The sequence below is a fragment of the Marmota monax genome, unplaced genomic scaffold (assembly GCF_021218885.2).
Source record: "Marmota monax isolate L192 unplaced genomic scaffold, Marmota_monax_Labrador192_F-V1.1 WCK01_AAM20220418_F8-fsc00045, whole genome shotgun sequence".
Lineage (NCBI taxonomy): Eukaryota > Metazoa > Chordata > Mammalia > Rodentia > Sciuridae > Marmota > Marmota monax.
In genome coordinates, this window is record NW_026692132.1 from 1,109,175 (window position 1) to 1,123,764 (window position 14,590).

At 48.4% G+C, this 14,590-nt stretch overlaps 1 protein-coding gene across 2 annotated transcripts in view; it reads left to right on the plus strand.

Annotated features, from left to right (window-relative positions):
- Nucleotides 1-14,590, plus strand: part of Drd2 (dopamine receptor D2) — a 60,542-nt gene that overhangs the window by 42,075 nt on the left and 3,877 nt on the right. Inside the window, exons 2-6 of one of the 2 annotated variants that reach the window (XM_046467048.2) lie at nucleotides 5,043-5,358; nucleotides 10,007-10,116; nucleotides 11,123-11,259; nucleotides 12,437-12,627; nucleotides 13,570-13,656. In XM_046467048.2, the coding sequence (XP_046323004.1) occupies nucleotides 5,074-5,358; nucleotides 10,007-10,116; nucleotides 11,123-11,259; nucleotides 12,437-12,627; nucleotides 13,570-13,656 (810 nt within the window). In that variant the 5' untranslated portion in view covers nucleotides 5,043-5,073. The remainder of the gene's footprint in view (nucleotides 1-5,042; nucleotides 5,359-10,006; nucleotides 10,117-11,122; nucleotides 11,260-12,436; nucleotides 12,628-13,569; nucleotides 13,657-14,590) is intronic. The other variant, XM_058586215.1, reaches the window with a different exon arrangement.

A 14,590-nucleotide genomic window follows, 5' to 3' on the forward strand; every position in this document is an offset into this window, starting at 1 on the left:
CTTGTGAGGAAGCTCTACTGCTAAAGAGAGCCATTCTTAAATCAGGCTGGAGCTAGGCTGGATATTAGTGGGGACTTGATGGGGAGGGATACTGAGCACCAAAAAGGATAATTCTGGAAGCTCTTTCGTAGATATTTGCCTTTCTGAACTAGGACAGAACAGTGAGTATTGGAGACAGATGAGGGGCAGATGATTACCGCTACTTTGATGACCTGAGGCTAGCAGGCCACCCACACAAATGGCTTTCCCCTTCTTCCTAGCTTCTACCAGAGCAGCAGAGAAAGGAAAACCTAGGAGGACCCAGAGGACTCAGGGGAAACTGTCTGCAGGCAGCTGCCTGGTGGGGTTGGGGTGGGGGAAACTGTAATTGCCACCCTTGGCTACAGAGGGAGATGAAGAGGGTACCTTGGTAGGAGGCAGCCACACCTTGAGTGGGACCTGACTTCTGCAGGGTTAGATCATCCAGCCCTCTCCCAGGAGACACGGCCAAGTAGCTACACCTGTAAGAGCTAAGAAATTATGGTGATGTGCATGTATTTGGTGGTTATTAAATGCTCGTTTATTTGGGACTATGATTTGGAGCTTTTGTAAGCTTTTATGCACGAGGCAGGAGCCACCTATGAGGAAGATGGAGGTGGCATTTGGAGGGTGGTGAGTAAGTTTATTGTATTTTTGAAACCCTAAATCAAACTGCTGGTTCTGAAAACAGATTTTTTAAAATATGTGATCTTATTTATCTAAAAAAAAAACCTTTATGACTGGAAGAATAATTCATCTTGGGTTATGCATTCAGGTGATCTTTCTAAAAAAGAATAAAAAAGGGGCTGGGGTTGTATGTAGCTCAGTGGTAGAGCACTTTGTCTAGTGTGTGTGAGGAACTGGGTTCGATTCTCAGCACTACATATAAATAAACAAAATAAAAACCCATGAACAACTAAAAAATGTATTAAAAAATAAAAAGAACAAAAAATTTGGACTGTCTTGAAAAATACAGAGTACCAGGTACTGAGTGACTTGGTAGTTCCCCTACACAAGTCCCAGAGTAGACATTGAACTCACTTGGCTTTGGAATTGGGACAAGGCCAGAATACCTGGAATGGCCCTAGGCAGCCTCAGGAAGAAGCTCCCCTCCATCCCACCCATAGATATAAGCTCTGGCCAGAACGGAGAAGCTTGAGGGGTAGGGCAAGGACCTAGGTGGAGGGTTGAGGTCCTCCAGGTGCCCGTGGACTAAACAAAACTACAGCTTGCTCCTCTTTGTGCCTTCTCACAGGATTCCCCTTGGAGCCCAACAATGCATGTACCCCAGAGGCAGAAAGAAAAGATGAAGGAATGGGGGGGCAGGTGGGGGGGGAAGGTGGAGCCTGGAGCTAGTAGAAGTTTCTCAGGCTGGCAGAGAAATGCCAGGAAAGCATGTTTTTTTAATCCGTTCTTGGATGCACAGCCCCCTGCCCATTTCAAGACCTCTGAAATCAGATTGCATTTTGTGACCAGTGACATCTTAGAGTGGTCTTGGAGTTTGATAGCATTCTTTTTTTCCCTCATGGTACAAAAACAATGATTCATCTCACATTCCATTTTCTGTTTGAGCAATGAAATGTGGTGAGGAGCGTCACAGTCACTGGCTCCAGCGGGTGGCCTGGGACAGCTGGATCCTCCAGGCTAGCTGCCATCTCATTCTGAGGGGTGATTAGGTGTGTCCTGCAGCAAGGGCTCAGGGACAGGCTTTTCTGCCTCTTGGAACCCTTTTCCCTTCACATGGTCTTTCTTCTGTGTGCACATCCTGGCATCTTTTTTGTGTCCAAATTTCATTTTCTTAAAGGATGCAAATCACACTGGCTTAGGGCTGATCCTCAAGACCTTGTGTGAACTTGATTTCCTCCTTAAAGTCTGTGTCTACAAACATAGTCACATTCTGGGATGCTGGGATTGAGGGCTTTAACATAGGAGTCTGTGAGTGAGAGAGTGAGGAGCACAGTTCATCCCACGATAGGACTCAACAGTCAACTCTCATCGTGCCTTGGGCTGCCTTTCTCTGTAGCACTTGTGTATCTTGTGGCCTATGTTAGCAGGAACATTTCCAGTCTAGAGGGGTTTCTTCCCAATTACATTAATAGAATCTTTGATTCAGTTCAGCAGACATCTGTTGAACATTTACTGCCTATAAACTCACAGAGGAAGGAATCAGCAAGATTGGGCACTTCCAGATTTGTTTATTCCTTGAGGAAGATGAGGCATGAGCAACACAGGGTACAACTCAGTGACAAGGCAGACCCCGAATGGGGCGTGTTCTAGGTCAGAATAGTGCTTTGGGATCCCAGAGGAGGGTGCAGATGGTCTCTACAGGAGGATGTGGTTGGATTCCAGAGCAGAAGGATTCTGAGCCAGGTTTTCTTGGATGGATGGATAGGGGCTGAGTAGAGTTTTCTAGATTCTTTCCTCATTTGTAAAGTGAGAATAATCATTAAAAGCCTCACAGAGTTGTTTTGAGGATAAATGAGATGGTATATATCCAAAATAACTTGGCAAACTCTCAAACCCTTTACAAGTATATGGTATTAGCATCTTAGGCAGTCTCAGCATTGTGCTACAGAAACAGACGTCTGGTTGGGTGCGAGAAGGGTGGGAGTGGGAGAGGCAGGGAGCTGAGAAGCCTGGCAGATACCACTGGCCAGACCAGGAGTGGGACTGAGAAGGGGGAGAGGAACAGGGTGGGATGGTCAGAAATGGGGGTGGGAGTGAGTGTGCCTCACATGTTTTCAGGCCCCTGACAGTGCTCGGCACAGTGCTTTATGCCTATGGCGTTCAATAGATGCTGATTGAATAAATGAATGTCAGAAGCAGCTCTGGCTGCCTGATCGATATGTACACACAGGTCTCCTGCTGTGTGTTCCAAATAGGAAGAGGGACCAGTTGGCTTTGCTGAATAGCATCAATATGACACATTGCTTCACTGCCTGAGCAATGGAAAAATTTCTGGCATTCCGTGTCACCACACTTGGAATCAGGCATCTTGCTTTAGGTATTCTAAAGAATTGAGGTGTTCTATCCCAATGGCGGTGCTGGAGAGGATACCATCCATACTCCTCCGCTTGCTGGCAGAGTGGATATGCCAGACAAGGATGAGCAAGCAGCGGGGGGCAGAGCCTTCTCCAAAGTTCCTTCTGACCCACTGTAGTGAGTGTGTCCCACTTCGATTTGGATGTGGTACTGTGTTCATCCAGAAAGGCATAAACTGGTGGGTTTCATGTCCATTTGAGCAGCAAACACCTGGAAGTTATGGTGCTTTGTGCAGAATGCTTTGCAATGCTGATAAATTTAACTCCACTGTATGAAATAGGAACACTTTTGTTAGCAGGAAAACTGTATTATATGTGCATTATGTTTCAATCACAACCAAAACATAGGCTGTCAAGTTTATGGATGTCTGATGCCTCCCAAGTTTGCTCCTGAGCCCCTCTGCTCCTTTTCTCCCATGAGCACACCACCTGCAGGATAACAGAGTCCAAGGCAGAAATCCCAGATTTATCCTCAACTCCTTCTCTCCATGCTCATCCTCTTTCCCTTTCCCACCTACATCTATCCAGTGACCCAGTTCCATGAGATTGACTTCTAAGTGGCTCCTGATTCTGAATACGTTTCTCCATCTTCATTCCTACTCCCTTAATTCAATGACCACTGTCTCCTATCTGAAGTGAGGTGAGCCACCTCACTCCACTCTCTGCCCTCCTGCACCACAGCAGCCATTGGCATTGCTAGAACACTAATCAAATCAGATGGCTTCTCTGTACCAAACCCTTCAGGGGTCCCCAAATGACAAGACCCAATGTGGCTTATGAATGTCCCTCCAATTTAATTGTCCCCAACACCACTGTCATGCCTTACATTTTTAGCCAATTATTTACCATTGGGATCCTGTTGTGTTCTTCCTGGCTGGAACATCTCCCCACTCAGGTGTGTCAACTCCTCCTCCTCCTCCTCCTCCTCTTCCATCTCAGATGACACCTGCTTCCAGAAGTCTTTTCCCCCTGGGATGAGATTACTGTTCCTCAGGGCTGTCATTGGATGTTTCCTACCAAATGTCATCATTTCTTAATGGATTCCTGCAGCATCCTCTCCCAGGCATTCCGTTCCTATTGCTTCTGCCCTGGGCTGCTTCCATCCATTCTCTCCTCTGCCTTCAGAATTCTCCCTTTGTCAGGCAGATCTGATCATGTGGTTCCTGCTGCCTTTCAAATCAAGTCAAACTCCTGGCCTGACTATTAAGGCCCTCTGTGATCCCACCTATGCAACCTGCCTGGAGTCACGTCATGCTAAGACCCTCTAGGCTTCAAATATCCAATCTCTTTCAAGTCCTCCACCCTGTCTATCTGCTTTGCATATGCTGCTTCTTATGTCTTGATCCTTCCCTCGACCCCACCTCTTTACCTAATTCCTAGGCACCCCTCAGGTGTCTGTTGGATGTATCACTGCCAACGGAAAGCCTTCTTTGTATACCTGCACTTGGTTATGCATTGCTCTCTGTCCTGTTTCCTAGTCCCTTCCACCCACAGATTTAATTGATTGGTCAATTGACCACTGTTTCCTCTAGAAAATGAGCTGCAGAACCATGCATATTTTGTTCCTGCCTGTGTTTTCTGGCACCATATATAATAATGCTTAATAAATTTGTAGGATCAAGAAGGAATGAATGCCTGTTTCTTTTCTGACACTAGAAGTTGGGACTCCTAGCTAACTTACCTTAAAGTGTGTTTTGCATGGATGGTGCTTATAAGGAGTTGAATAAAATGAAAGAATGATCTGCTCATTTTAAGTTCATTTATATTCTTATATTGAAAAAAAAAGTATACTTTCCCATTTCTTCCACCATCTGCTAGCAGAAGAATGGCAGCAGGCCCAGATACTGTAAGAAGATTGTTGGATGTGACAGTTAAACTCCTGATGTTTTACCCACGGGGGTTGTTTTCCCCTGGAGCCCTCTGGGAGGCAGCATGCCTCCAATGCTGTCCTGCTCACTCCCTGTGTCCATTTTTCCTGGCCAGAGCCTTGCCACCCAGTGGCTCCGCTGCCCCCATGGATCCACTGAATCTGTCCTGGTACGATGATGACCTGGAGAGGCAGAACTGGAGCCGGCCCTTCAACGGGTCTGAAGGAAAGGCGGACAGGCCCCACTACAACTACTATGCCATGCTGCTCACCCTGCTCATCTTCGTCATCGTCTTTGGGAATGTGCTGGTGTGCATGGCCGTGTCCCGGGAGAAGGCACTGCAGACTACCACGAACTACCTGATCGTCAGCCTTGCTGTGGCCGACCTCCTCGTCGCCACGCTGGTCATGCCCTGGGTTGTCTACCTGGAGGTAGGTCTGGGTCCCAGCATTGCTCTAGTACCTGCTCTAAGACAGCCCCAGTTTCCCCACTGGTTTCACCAACCCGTTGCCTCTTCCTCCACTCTGGGATGTTTTTCTCTTTATGAAGTGGGTACTTTGTCTCCTTAATAATCACCATTAGCATTTAGAGAGTGTTACTAAGTGCTGGGCCTCATATTAAGTAATTTATGCACATCATTTTCTTACGTATTCTCACAGCGGCTCTGAGAGGCTTGCATCACCACTTTGCAGATAATGGTCATAATGATGATCAGAGAAGATGGTAATTTCTCCAGCATCACACAGCTGGTCTCTCTAAGCTAAAACTGTCTGTCCCTAAAGTTGGTTCATTAGGCCATACTGGAAATGGAAGTAGCTGGTGAGGATCCCCAAGGAGGGAACATGTTCCTGCTCCCAGGCTTTATCCCTCTTTCCCCAAGTCAGAAGTGGGGCTGCTGCTCTAAGCTCTCAGTATCCCCTCTCCTCTCCAGTTTATTCTGGCACCATGTCCAGGACCTCCAGGTAGAGGCTACTGTAAACTGTGGTGCACCCACTTTCTTTAAGATGCAACGTGTCACCCATGTGTCACCCAGGACAGAACCTAGCTCTGTGCCTTGAAATGGGGAATAGGTGGCCTCTGCTGTGGCCCACTGTGTCAGGTGTGTTGCAGATGCTAATCAACAAATACTTGATGCTGCTCTCCTCACTTTACAGAATAGAGAATGGAGATTTGAGAAGCTGTCTTTAACCAGGCCCTGCAGACAAGGGAATCAGATTCATCTCTTAGCAGGGTCTGAGGTCTGGGACTGCATTTCCTGCCTGGGGCTTTGTCCTGAGGAGCTCTTGCTTTGTTCCTAGGCTTGATCCATTCTTGATTCCTTCCATGGAGGGGTCCCAGACCTCAGGCCATCAGAGAGGAATAAAGGGGAAAATGGGAGAACCAACTTCTGTTTCCCTATCTAGAGGATGGGGACGATAATGATACTACTTGTAGGACTGTTTGAGAATCAGATAAGCCTCTGTTTCTACCTACCAAACTCTGCAGGTGGAAACAGGTCTATACACAGGGTGTATTGGGGTTCCTAGAATCTAAGTTCTTCAAGCAGATGTTTTAATCATAGTTACCATTATTTTAGAAGTGAAGCTGAGTGTTTGAGGGGGCAGAAGGGTATTCTCACGGGGCTGTACTCAAACTCTTCCCATTAAAGCAAGAACTGGGCAGCGAGCTCTGCTTAAAGGACTAGAGAATATACCAACTGGAGTCCCACCCAACATTCTGTCAAGGTGCTCTTTTAACCACATAGTTTACCCTCTCCCAAAGCTACCCCTCTTGTCCAGAATTTACCATCCTGTTGTATATCTAGTAATTTTAAAAGTCTCCAATCTCCTGCCACACCAGAGCCTGTCTCAGGACTATTCTGCTCAGTAGGTGGAAAGTGTGCTGATTTTGGAATGAAAGAACCCACTTCAAATCTGAATTCACATTTTCTACCTGGGTAGTGGTGGGAGAAGTCCCTGAGAGGAGGCAGCCAGGAACCACTCACCCGTGTATACCTCCAGTAAGGCCTCACAACCCTTTGGGGTGAGGTTTACTCTGTGCATTTTCCAGAAGAGAAGAGATTGAAAAGACGAGCAAAGGTCTCAGAGTTATTTATTCACTCAGTCAATAGTGATGGAGCACTTTGTCCTACCCACCCTTAGTGCTGAAGTCTGTGGTATTGTCCTGCTGTGAAAGAAGAAGCCTGTGGGGCCAGTACAGTGCCGTCACCACGGAAGATGGGGGTCCATGGGGGACACATGCCCCATCAGAGGTGTTGGCTTGCAGGAAGAAGGAATGCTTCAGGAAGAAGTATTCAGGGGAGAGAGAAGGGCAGAGCCACACAGCCTGGATGTTTTGAGAGAGGCAGCCACGGCCCTTGTCTTCAAGCTTTACTGCCTTTGTTCCATAAATGTGAACATGCTGTGTCTGAAACAGTGCCTGACTCAATGCTGAGTATTATTATAGTTAAAATGAAGATTTGGTGGAGCCAACTCAGAGCCTGTCATTCATGTGGCAGCTTCACATGAGCCAGATGTCAATAAGAGATGCCCAGAAGTGCAGAGGAAAGAGGCCTTGGTGTCGCTAGAAAACCCAAGCCAGTCCTTCCCCTGCTACTAAATCTACAGGAGACACTGGGCAAGTCTGATTTCCTCTGTGACCCCAAGTGGGACCATACCACTTGGAAGCGATAATCTCTCTTGTCATGCTTTTTGTCTACTGAGTACTTTTGACATACGATCTCCTCTTTGACAAGCTAGATTGCCACTTCCAAGACATCTTAGGAGGGAGCAAGGGAAGTGCAAAGAACTTGCCTCCCACTCCAGCCCCACTCAGTGATCACTTGCTGGATGAACTTGGCCATGCTCTGTGGCCTCTTTAATCTTTGATTCTCTCATCTATGAATGAGAATTAACAGTCCATTCTTGTAATAGAGATAAAGTACAGTGCCCACCGGAGATGTTCTATAAAACAGCCGCTGATGCCTTTTCTTGGGTCTTGGAGTCACACTGCTCCTAACTGCTCAGTTGCTTCCTGGGGCCATGGGAGAGTGGTTTGAGAGTTCCCCTTAATGTAGAGACAGTCTGAATTGTTCGCAACTGTGTCCAGGAGACTAGGCTAGAATCTGGCACATACTAAGTTGCCCAATAATTTTGTAGAAAGGACAGCAGGGAAGAGGGAAGATGAGGAGGAGGATGCTAGTAGCTGAGACCTGGTTCCCTAGGGACATGCAGGCAGCTCCCTGGTCCCATTCCTGGGGGCACTTCCAGGTGGGTGATAGCCAGAGGAGCTTGGGATTCTGCCTTGTGGGACCTTGAAGGTAGACTTGTTTATGTCAGGGAAGCCCCTTCTGTGCCCCCTACACCCACCCCCCAGTTGACATCCAGCTGTTGGGGGCCAGGAGAGACCTTGGGATAGGGCCCTACTTGAGCCCTGAGAAGGCAGTGCTGCAGGAAAGGCCTGTCTTTTGGGGAACTTCTGTCTTTTTGTCACCACCTGTGAGATGTCAGCAGCTTCATTACTCATTGCTGAGTTTAATTGCAGATGTTTGGTTTTATGCGTGAGAGCAGAAGAGAGGGCAGTCGTGAGCATGAACAGGGTTATATTAGCCTGCTGTGATGCTCAGTGGGACATTCTGTGCATGCTGACCTGCTCCAGTTACGAGAGGGGCTTTCTAGCTTCTCTCTCTCCTCTGGGTAAGAAGCTAAAGGTATCCTCAGGAATTGGGGCTTCTCTAGACTCCCAGGGCTGTGATGGCCTGCCTGCTATGTGAGGGTGCACGTTTGTGTATGTGGACAGAGGCATAGGGATGTGTGGATATGTGGATGGGAGGGTGTGTGTGTGGTGGGTGAGGATGCAGCAGGGTCCTGCCAGGAGCTGGACCCCTCATTTTCCATTAGACCAAGGACAGGTCACTCCAGCAGTCCCGTCCCAGCTCATCCTGGTGCTCCTAAAGTTCTGGCCCAGAATTCCCTTCTTTCATTCTCCAAATATAACAAGGAAGCAGGCATTTCTCCCCTGTTTCATAGAGATCTCTTAACATATACTTGAGGCCCTGACTTTGTGTGGAGAGGCTTGCATGGTTCACTCAGAACCCAGGCCAGAACAGGATTGAAAGCTGAGCCAAAGGCTATCGGCAAGTCACTGTACTTTTCTGTGGCTCAATTTTCTCATTGGTAAAATGGGTGTTCATTATCATACCCAGAATTTAATTTACAGAGGTATGACTGATTGATCCATGTCATTGAAAAAAAGAAAAACAACTGCTACTTACAGTTCTGCTAGGAATCGGGTGCAGCAGGCCATGCAGGGCCTCCAGAGAAAGAGCAACAGGCTTGGGTCAGGAGGCTGAAGCAGGGGTGAGGGGAGGGCCCAGGACATAGGCTTTATTGAGGTTTTCATGGTGTATGCAAGGCAGGACAGAGTAAGCAGTTAAGGATTGTCTAGTTTGACTACTACTAGCAGCTTTGGGCTATGGAGTAGCTCCTAGATAACTTGTACCTGCCCTGGGATAATTTAAGACAGGAAAATATTGGCTTGCTGTGTGACAGCGTAAAGGGAATGGTTGGCTGGTGTTTGAGGTGGTATGTTCCCAAGTAAGTTGGTCACTATGTTTAGGAACTAACTAGCCTGGGGAGGGGCACCATCTCCCTGGGTCTGTAAAACTCCCAAATAGCAGAGCATCAGGAACATAGAACAAAAGAAAATATAGTTAATATAGTTGTTTCTATAATGAATGGATGCCAAGGAGACAAACAGAGACTCTAAGAAAACTCATGATGGTCACATAAATGTTTCACAGATTAAGGGTCAAAGTTGAGGCCCTCCATGTAAGTGGGCTGCTTTTCTTCTAGCACAGTTCTTGGCACAAAGTAGATTTGAGTGTTGGTGAAAAGAGGCCAGGGGCACAGGCCCCAAGGCCCTGCAGGTGCTACTTCCCATTGCTGTCCTCTCTCCCCCAGGCCCCAGCTGGAGACCTACAAACCTCCCACAACTGTCCTCTGAGCCCATGGCCTGCCCTGCCCCAGGATGGTCAAGTCACAGGACCTAAGCTAATCTCCCCACTCCTCCTGTCCACCCATTATGTTTCTTTGTCTCTAGGTGGTGGGTGAGTGGAAATTCAGCAGGATTCACTGTGACATCTTCGTCACTCTGGATGTCATGATGTGCACAGCAAGCATCCTGAACCTGTGTGCCATCAGCATCGACAGGTGAGCCCAGCCAGGGTGGGAGCGGTGACTCTGCCGTTCGCCTTTCTGGGTGCTCCACCTCTCCTCAGGCTCAGGTTCTGTCTATGGTGCTATGTGGCTGGCTGTGTACATGTGAGTCCATGTGTTTGTGTGTGCAGGTGTGCATGCATACATGTCTGTGTGTGTCTGTGTGGCTAGGCTAGTACAGATTCCACAAAGAAAGGTCATCTATGGACAGTGAGGCCACCAAGAATACCAGATAGTGAGTGACTGGTTTAAAAGTGAGCTGATTCCCACTGAAGCCCCAGCTGTATGACCTCCTACTTATGTGACCTTGGGCAGATTGTAGAAGCTCTCAGAACTTCTGGTTTCATTTTCTAGATCCTGGTGATAATGACACCTGCCCCTGTCTGAGGTGTTTGGTTTTGTATTTTATTCCAGCACAGGTGGTGTGGTCAAGGGGGCCCAAGCTGTGCCCATTTACAAGTTTAAGCTTAGAGTTTTTCACTACTTTGCACAAATATGTGTCACACACATGCCCAGAAGCTCTGTCCCTACTCCCCTCACAGGATTCTTAGAGGATGAAATAAGTTAATGAGTGAGAAATGCTAGGTAGAGGAATGTGAGGGAGGATTATAAATAGTACCATTGCTATTATTTCCTGCTAAATGGGGCCTAAAGTTGCCTCATCAACAAATGCTTCCACCTTCTGTGGGCCTAGATCAAGTGCAGTAAGTGTAGTTTCAAATGTGCAATGACCCAGGTCATGGCCCCTCAAAAAGCTTCAAATCTGGCTGGGGCCATTGGAGCAACAGCCATAGCCCAGGAGGACACAGTACCTGCCTGCTCATGAAGTGCTTGACTGGGCATTGCCAATTCTCCTCACTTAGTGTGGGCACAGGAAGGAAAGTTGAATGAGAGTATAATGGAGCTGGTCAACTGTCCAGCCCCAGGGATCAATGGGTTCTACAGAGTGAGGGGTTCCTGGACCTGCATCCCAGACTCAGCCCCCACCCTGCCCTTGCAGATACACAGCTGTGGCCATGCCTATGCTGTACAACACACGCTATAGCTCCAAACGCCGAGTGACGGTCATGATTGCCATTGTCTGGGTCCTGTCCTTCACCATCTCCTGCCCGCTACTCTTTGGACTCAACAACACAGGTGAGTCTTGATTTTTCTGCCTGTGATTCTGCTCTGGGTCCCTGCTCCTGTGCAGGACCCTGAGGGAGCTGAATTCCTGGCACAGTTAAGGATGGAGGTCCAGCGGAGGCCCATTTGCCATCCTGGACAGAGGTCAGGCTGGATGTACTAGGCCCAGCTAAACTCAGAGGTGCTCCAGGATGAGCTAGAGAGAAAACAATGGCCTGAAATACATGGAGTTGAAGGAGGAGTTGTGAAGATGGTTGAGGAGGATGTTTGGCTATCTTCAACTTTGTTTATTAAATTAAAGCTCAGCAGACTCACAGACTACACATGAGTGTGTGTATGTGCATGCTCCGGCATATGGCGGGAGATACTGGACCTCCATCCATTCCCAACAATGGTAGTTTTGTGATGAGGCTGCAGCCTTGTAGGTCAGCTGAAGCCAGGCTAGGCCCGAGCCACTTGGAGCAAGTAAGAAAGAAACAGGAGGTGAGCCAAGCTTGAGCCCCTTCCTGTGGGAAACAGAGTCAGGAGCATCTAGACAGAAGCAGCACAGGACCCCTGCCAGTATGGAGCTATTTCTTGCCAGGGAGCCATGAAGGTGCCTCTAGGGAGATCACAGCAAGACAGGCCATAGTGAAGCCCTGAAAATGTGTGGTCTGAAATCTAAGTGTCACAGAAAGACATGCCAATAGGGCTAAGTGTGCTTGAGACAGAGGATAGACATCTGGTAGACCTGGAAGCATATAAAACACACTGGAATAAAGTGAGTCCAGCTGACAAGACCACATTATGTTGTTCCTAAAGTTAGAAGGTGGTAGACCTCCACAGGAAAGGCTACAAAAATGGTTGACTATTCTGAAAATGATTTTCATATGTCATTTCTTCTGAATATCCTGGCATTATTTGTGTACTCAGAGACGACAAGACTAATAATCAAGTGGCAGGAAATGGTAATAAGAAAAGTTAGAAGCAATCAATCCCAACCTAGCTTTTTGCTCAGTTGTGGTTTTATCTGTGATTTATATTGCATATTTATTTGCATCTAGGGTTTCTAGGCAACCTTAAACATCCAGTTATATTCTTGGTAAGATTGCTCCTCGTTCTCATGAGGAGGGAACTGTGCCCTGGTGGTGCTGTGGCCCCAGGGCCAGCTGATCCCCGACCCCCGCTTCCCTGGGCTCTCCTTCCCCAGACCAGAACGAGTGCATCATCGCCAACCCTGCCTTCGTGGTCTACTCCTCCATTGTCTCCTTCTACGTGCCCTTCATCGTTACCCTGCTGGTCTACATCAAGATCTACATCGTCCTCCGCAAGCGCCGCAAGCGGGTCAACACCAAGCGCAGCAGCCGAGCTTTCAGGGCCAACCTGAAGGCCCCACTCAAGGTCCAGAGACCCCTCCTCCCCTCCAGGCGCCCCTTTAACCATTACCAAGGGGGCTTGTCCCATGCTCCCGTGGGACCCTGGGACACCACAGCCAGATGGAGGTCCAGGCTGAAGGAGCTCCCGGGAGCTGGACTAGGGCATGGATCTCAGTGGAGTGACTTGAATGTCCAGGAGAGGGAGGCCGAATTTGTGGTGGGCACCAGGAGGAAGGAGAAGTCTGCTTGGAGAGTTTCATGAATGAGCTCTGCAGATCTTGCTTGATACCTTCCTGGCTCCTCTCATCTTCTGCTTAACTTCTCTTTTCCTACTCTGGCCTCAGTCTCCCTTTCCTTCCCTCTGTCTTCTTCATCCTATTTTCTTTACCTGCTACATTCTCTGTCCTGTCTCTGTGCACACCTCCTTCTTCCTCATAACCTTTCTCTGCTCCTCTCTCATCTCTCCACTCTGTCTTGTGAATTCTCCCCTCCACTCAGCCTTCCCTGAGGAAGACGTTGTGGGAGCTTGGAAAGAACGAGAGCTTTAGGGTTAGACATATCAGGTTCAAATCCTGGCACCACCACATTGGGTTGAGGGATCTTGGGCAAGTTGCTTAACTTCTGGGAGCCTCGTTTTCCTCATCTGTTAACTAGGAACCACAGTGTGGACTTCACAGAGTGGTCTTGAAGATTTGATGTGAGAAGGGCTGTGAGTGTGTGCCTAGCATGGTGCCAGACCCTGATTAGGAGTTCCACAAAAATCAGGGTCCTTTTGTCCCTCATCCTGCTCACTTCTCATCGCAGTACTGATCTTCACCTTTGCCTGGCTGTCTCCTATGGTCCCTGCTCTCTGAGCTACTATTCTAAGCCTGAATTCCACAAGGAATGCCCTGCCTTGAGTTTCTGTCCCTTTGCTACCGTGCGCCCTCACTGTTTTGTATGACCCGTGTGCTGGCTCGCTCCACAGGGCAACTGTACTCACCCCGAGGACATGAAACTCTGCACCGTTATCATGAAGTCTAATGGGAGTTTCCCAGTGAACAGGCGGAGATTGGTAAGTGTTCAGGTCGAGGACCCAGAGACAAGTCTTGCTGCCCACTGGCTGTGATTCTGAGGCCTCACCTGCTGGCCACAGGGAGAAGCACATCCCGGCATGCCCCATTCTGCCTCAGCTGTGGGCAGACTCACTATGCACCCTTCCAAGCAGGTGCAGAGCAAGGCACCTCAATTCTGCAAGGCACAGATATGTAGAAAATTGTTGGGAGAAGGGACTTGGCTATAACGATATGTTAAAAACAGTGATAATGGTTCTCGCCACTTCTTAAAACACCTACCATGTTCCTAGTATCTCATCACATCCTCACCACAACCCTGGGAGGTAAGTCTGATTGATCTTATTGATCTATAGTTCACAGAAGAGGAAACAGAGGCTCAGAGAGTTTAAGTAACTCACCCAAGCCTAAACAGTTAGTGACAGAGTGTATATTTGAACTTGTGTGACTTCTAAATCCATGCCCATATTCTTTCAACCAGCATATGCTGCTTCTTACAGACAGGCTGGTTCTGGGGTTGGATGTGGGGAGGCTGAAGCAGAGTAGCCACTGGGGGCTGGTGAAGTGCATCCTGGAAGTCGAACCTAGAGGTGCAGAACCACAGCAGCTCCAGGCTCTGCCCAGAGAGAGTAGCAGCAAGGCCCAAGCTGAAGGTGTTTCATTCCAAAGATGGGCAGAGAACCCGTAGAGGGCCACACATCCAGTTCAGGTCAGTTGGCCTTGGGAAGCAGATACACAGCATTCACCTGCACTGTAAGGGCGGGACTTTTATGAGGCAGGTGCCAAAACCAGAACTCAGAATGGGGTCAAGGCAGCCACCTAGTTAGAGCACCTGGGCACATAGCCAGGCTACATTTCAGAAGCTGGGGATAAGACCTCCAAGGCCTCTGACAGGAGAGTCTAGGGGAGAACGAGAAGGCCATGAGTGGACCTATG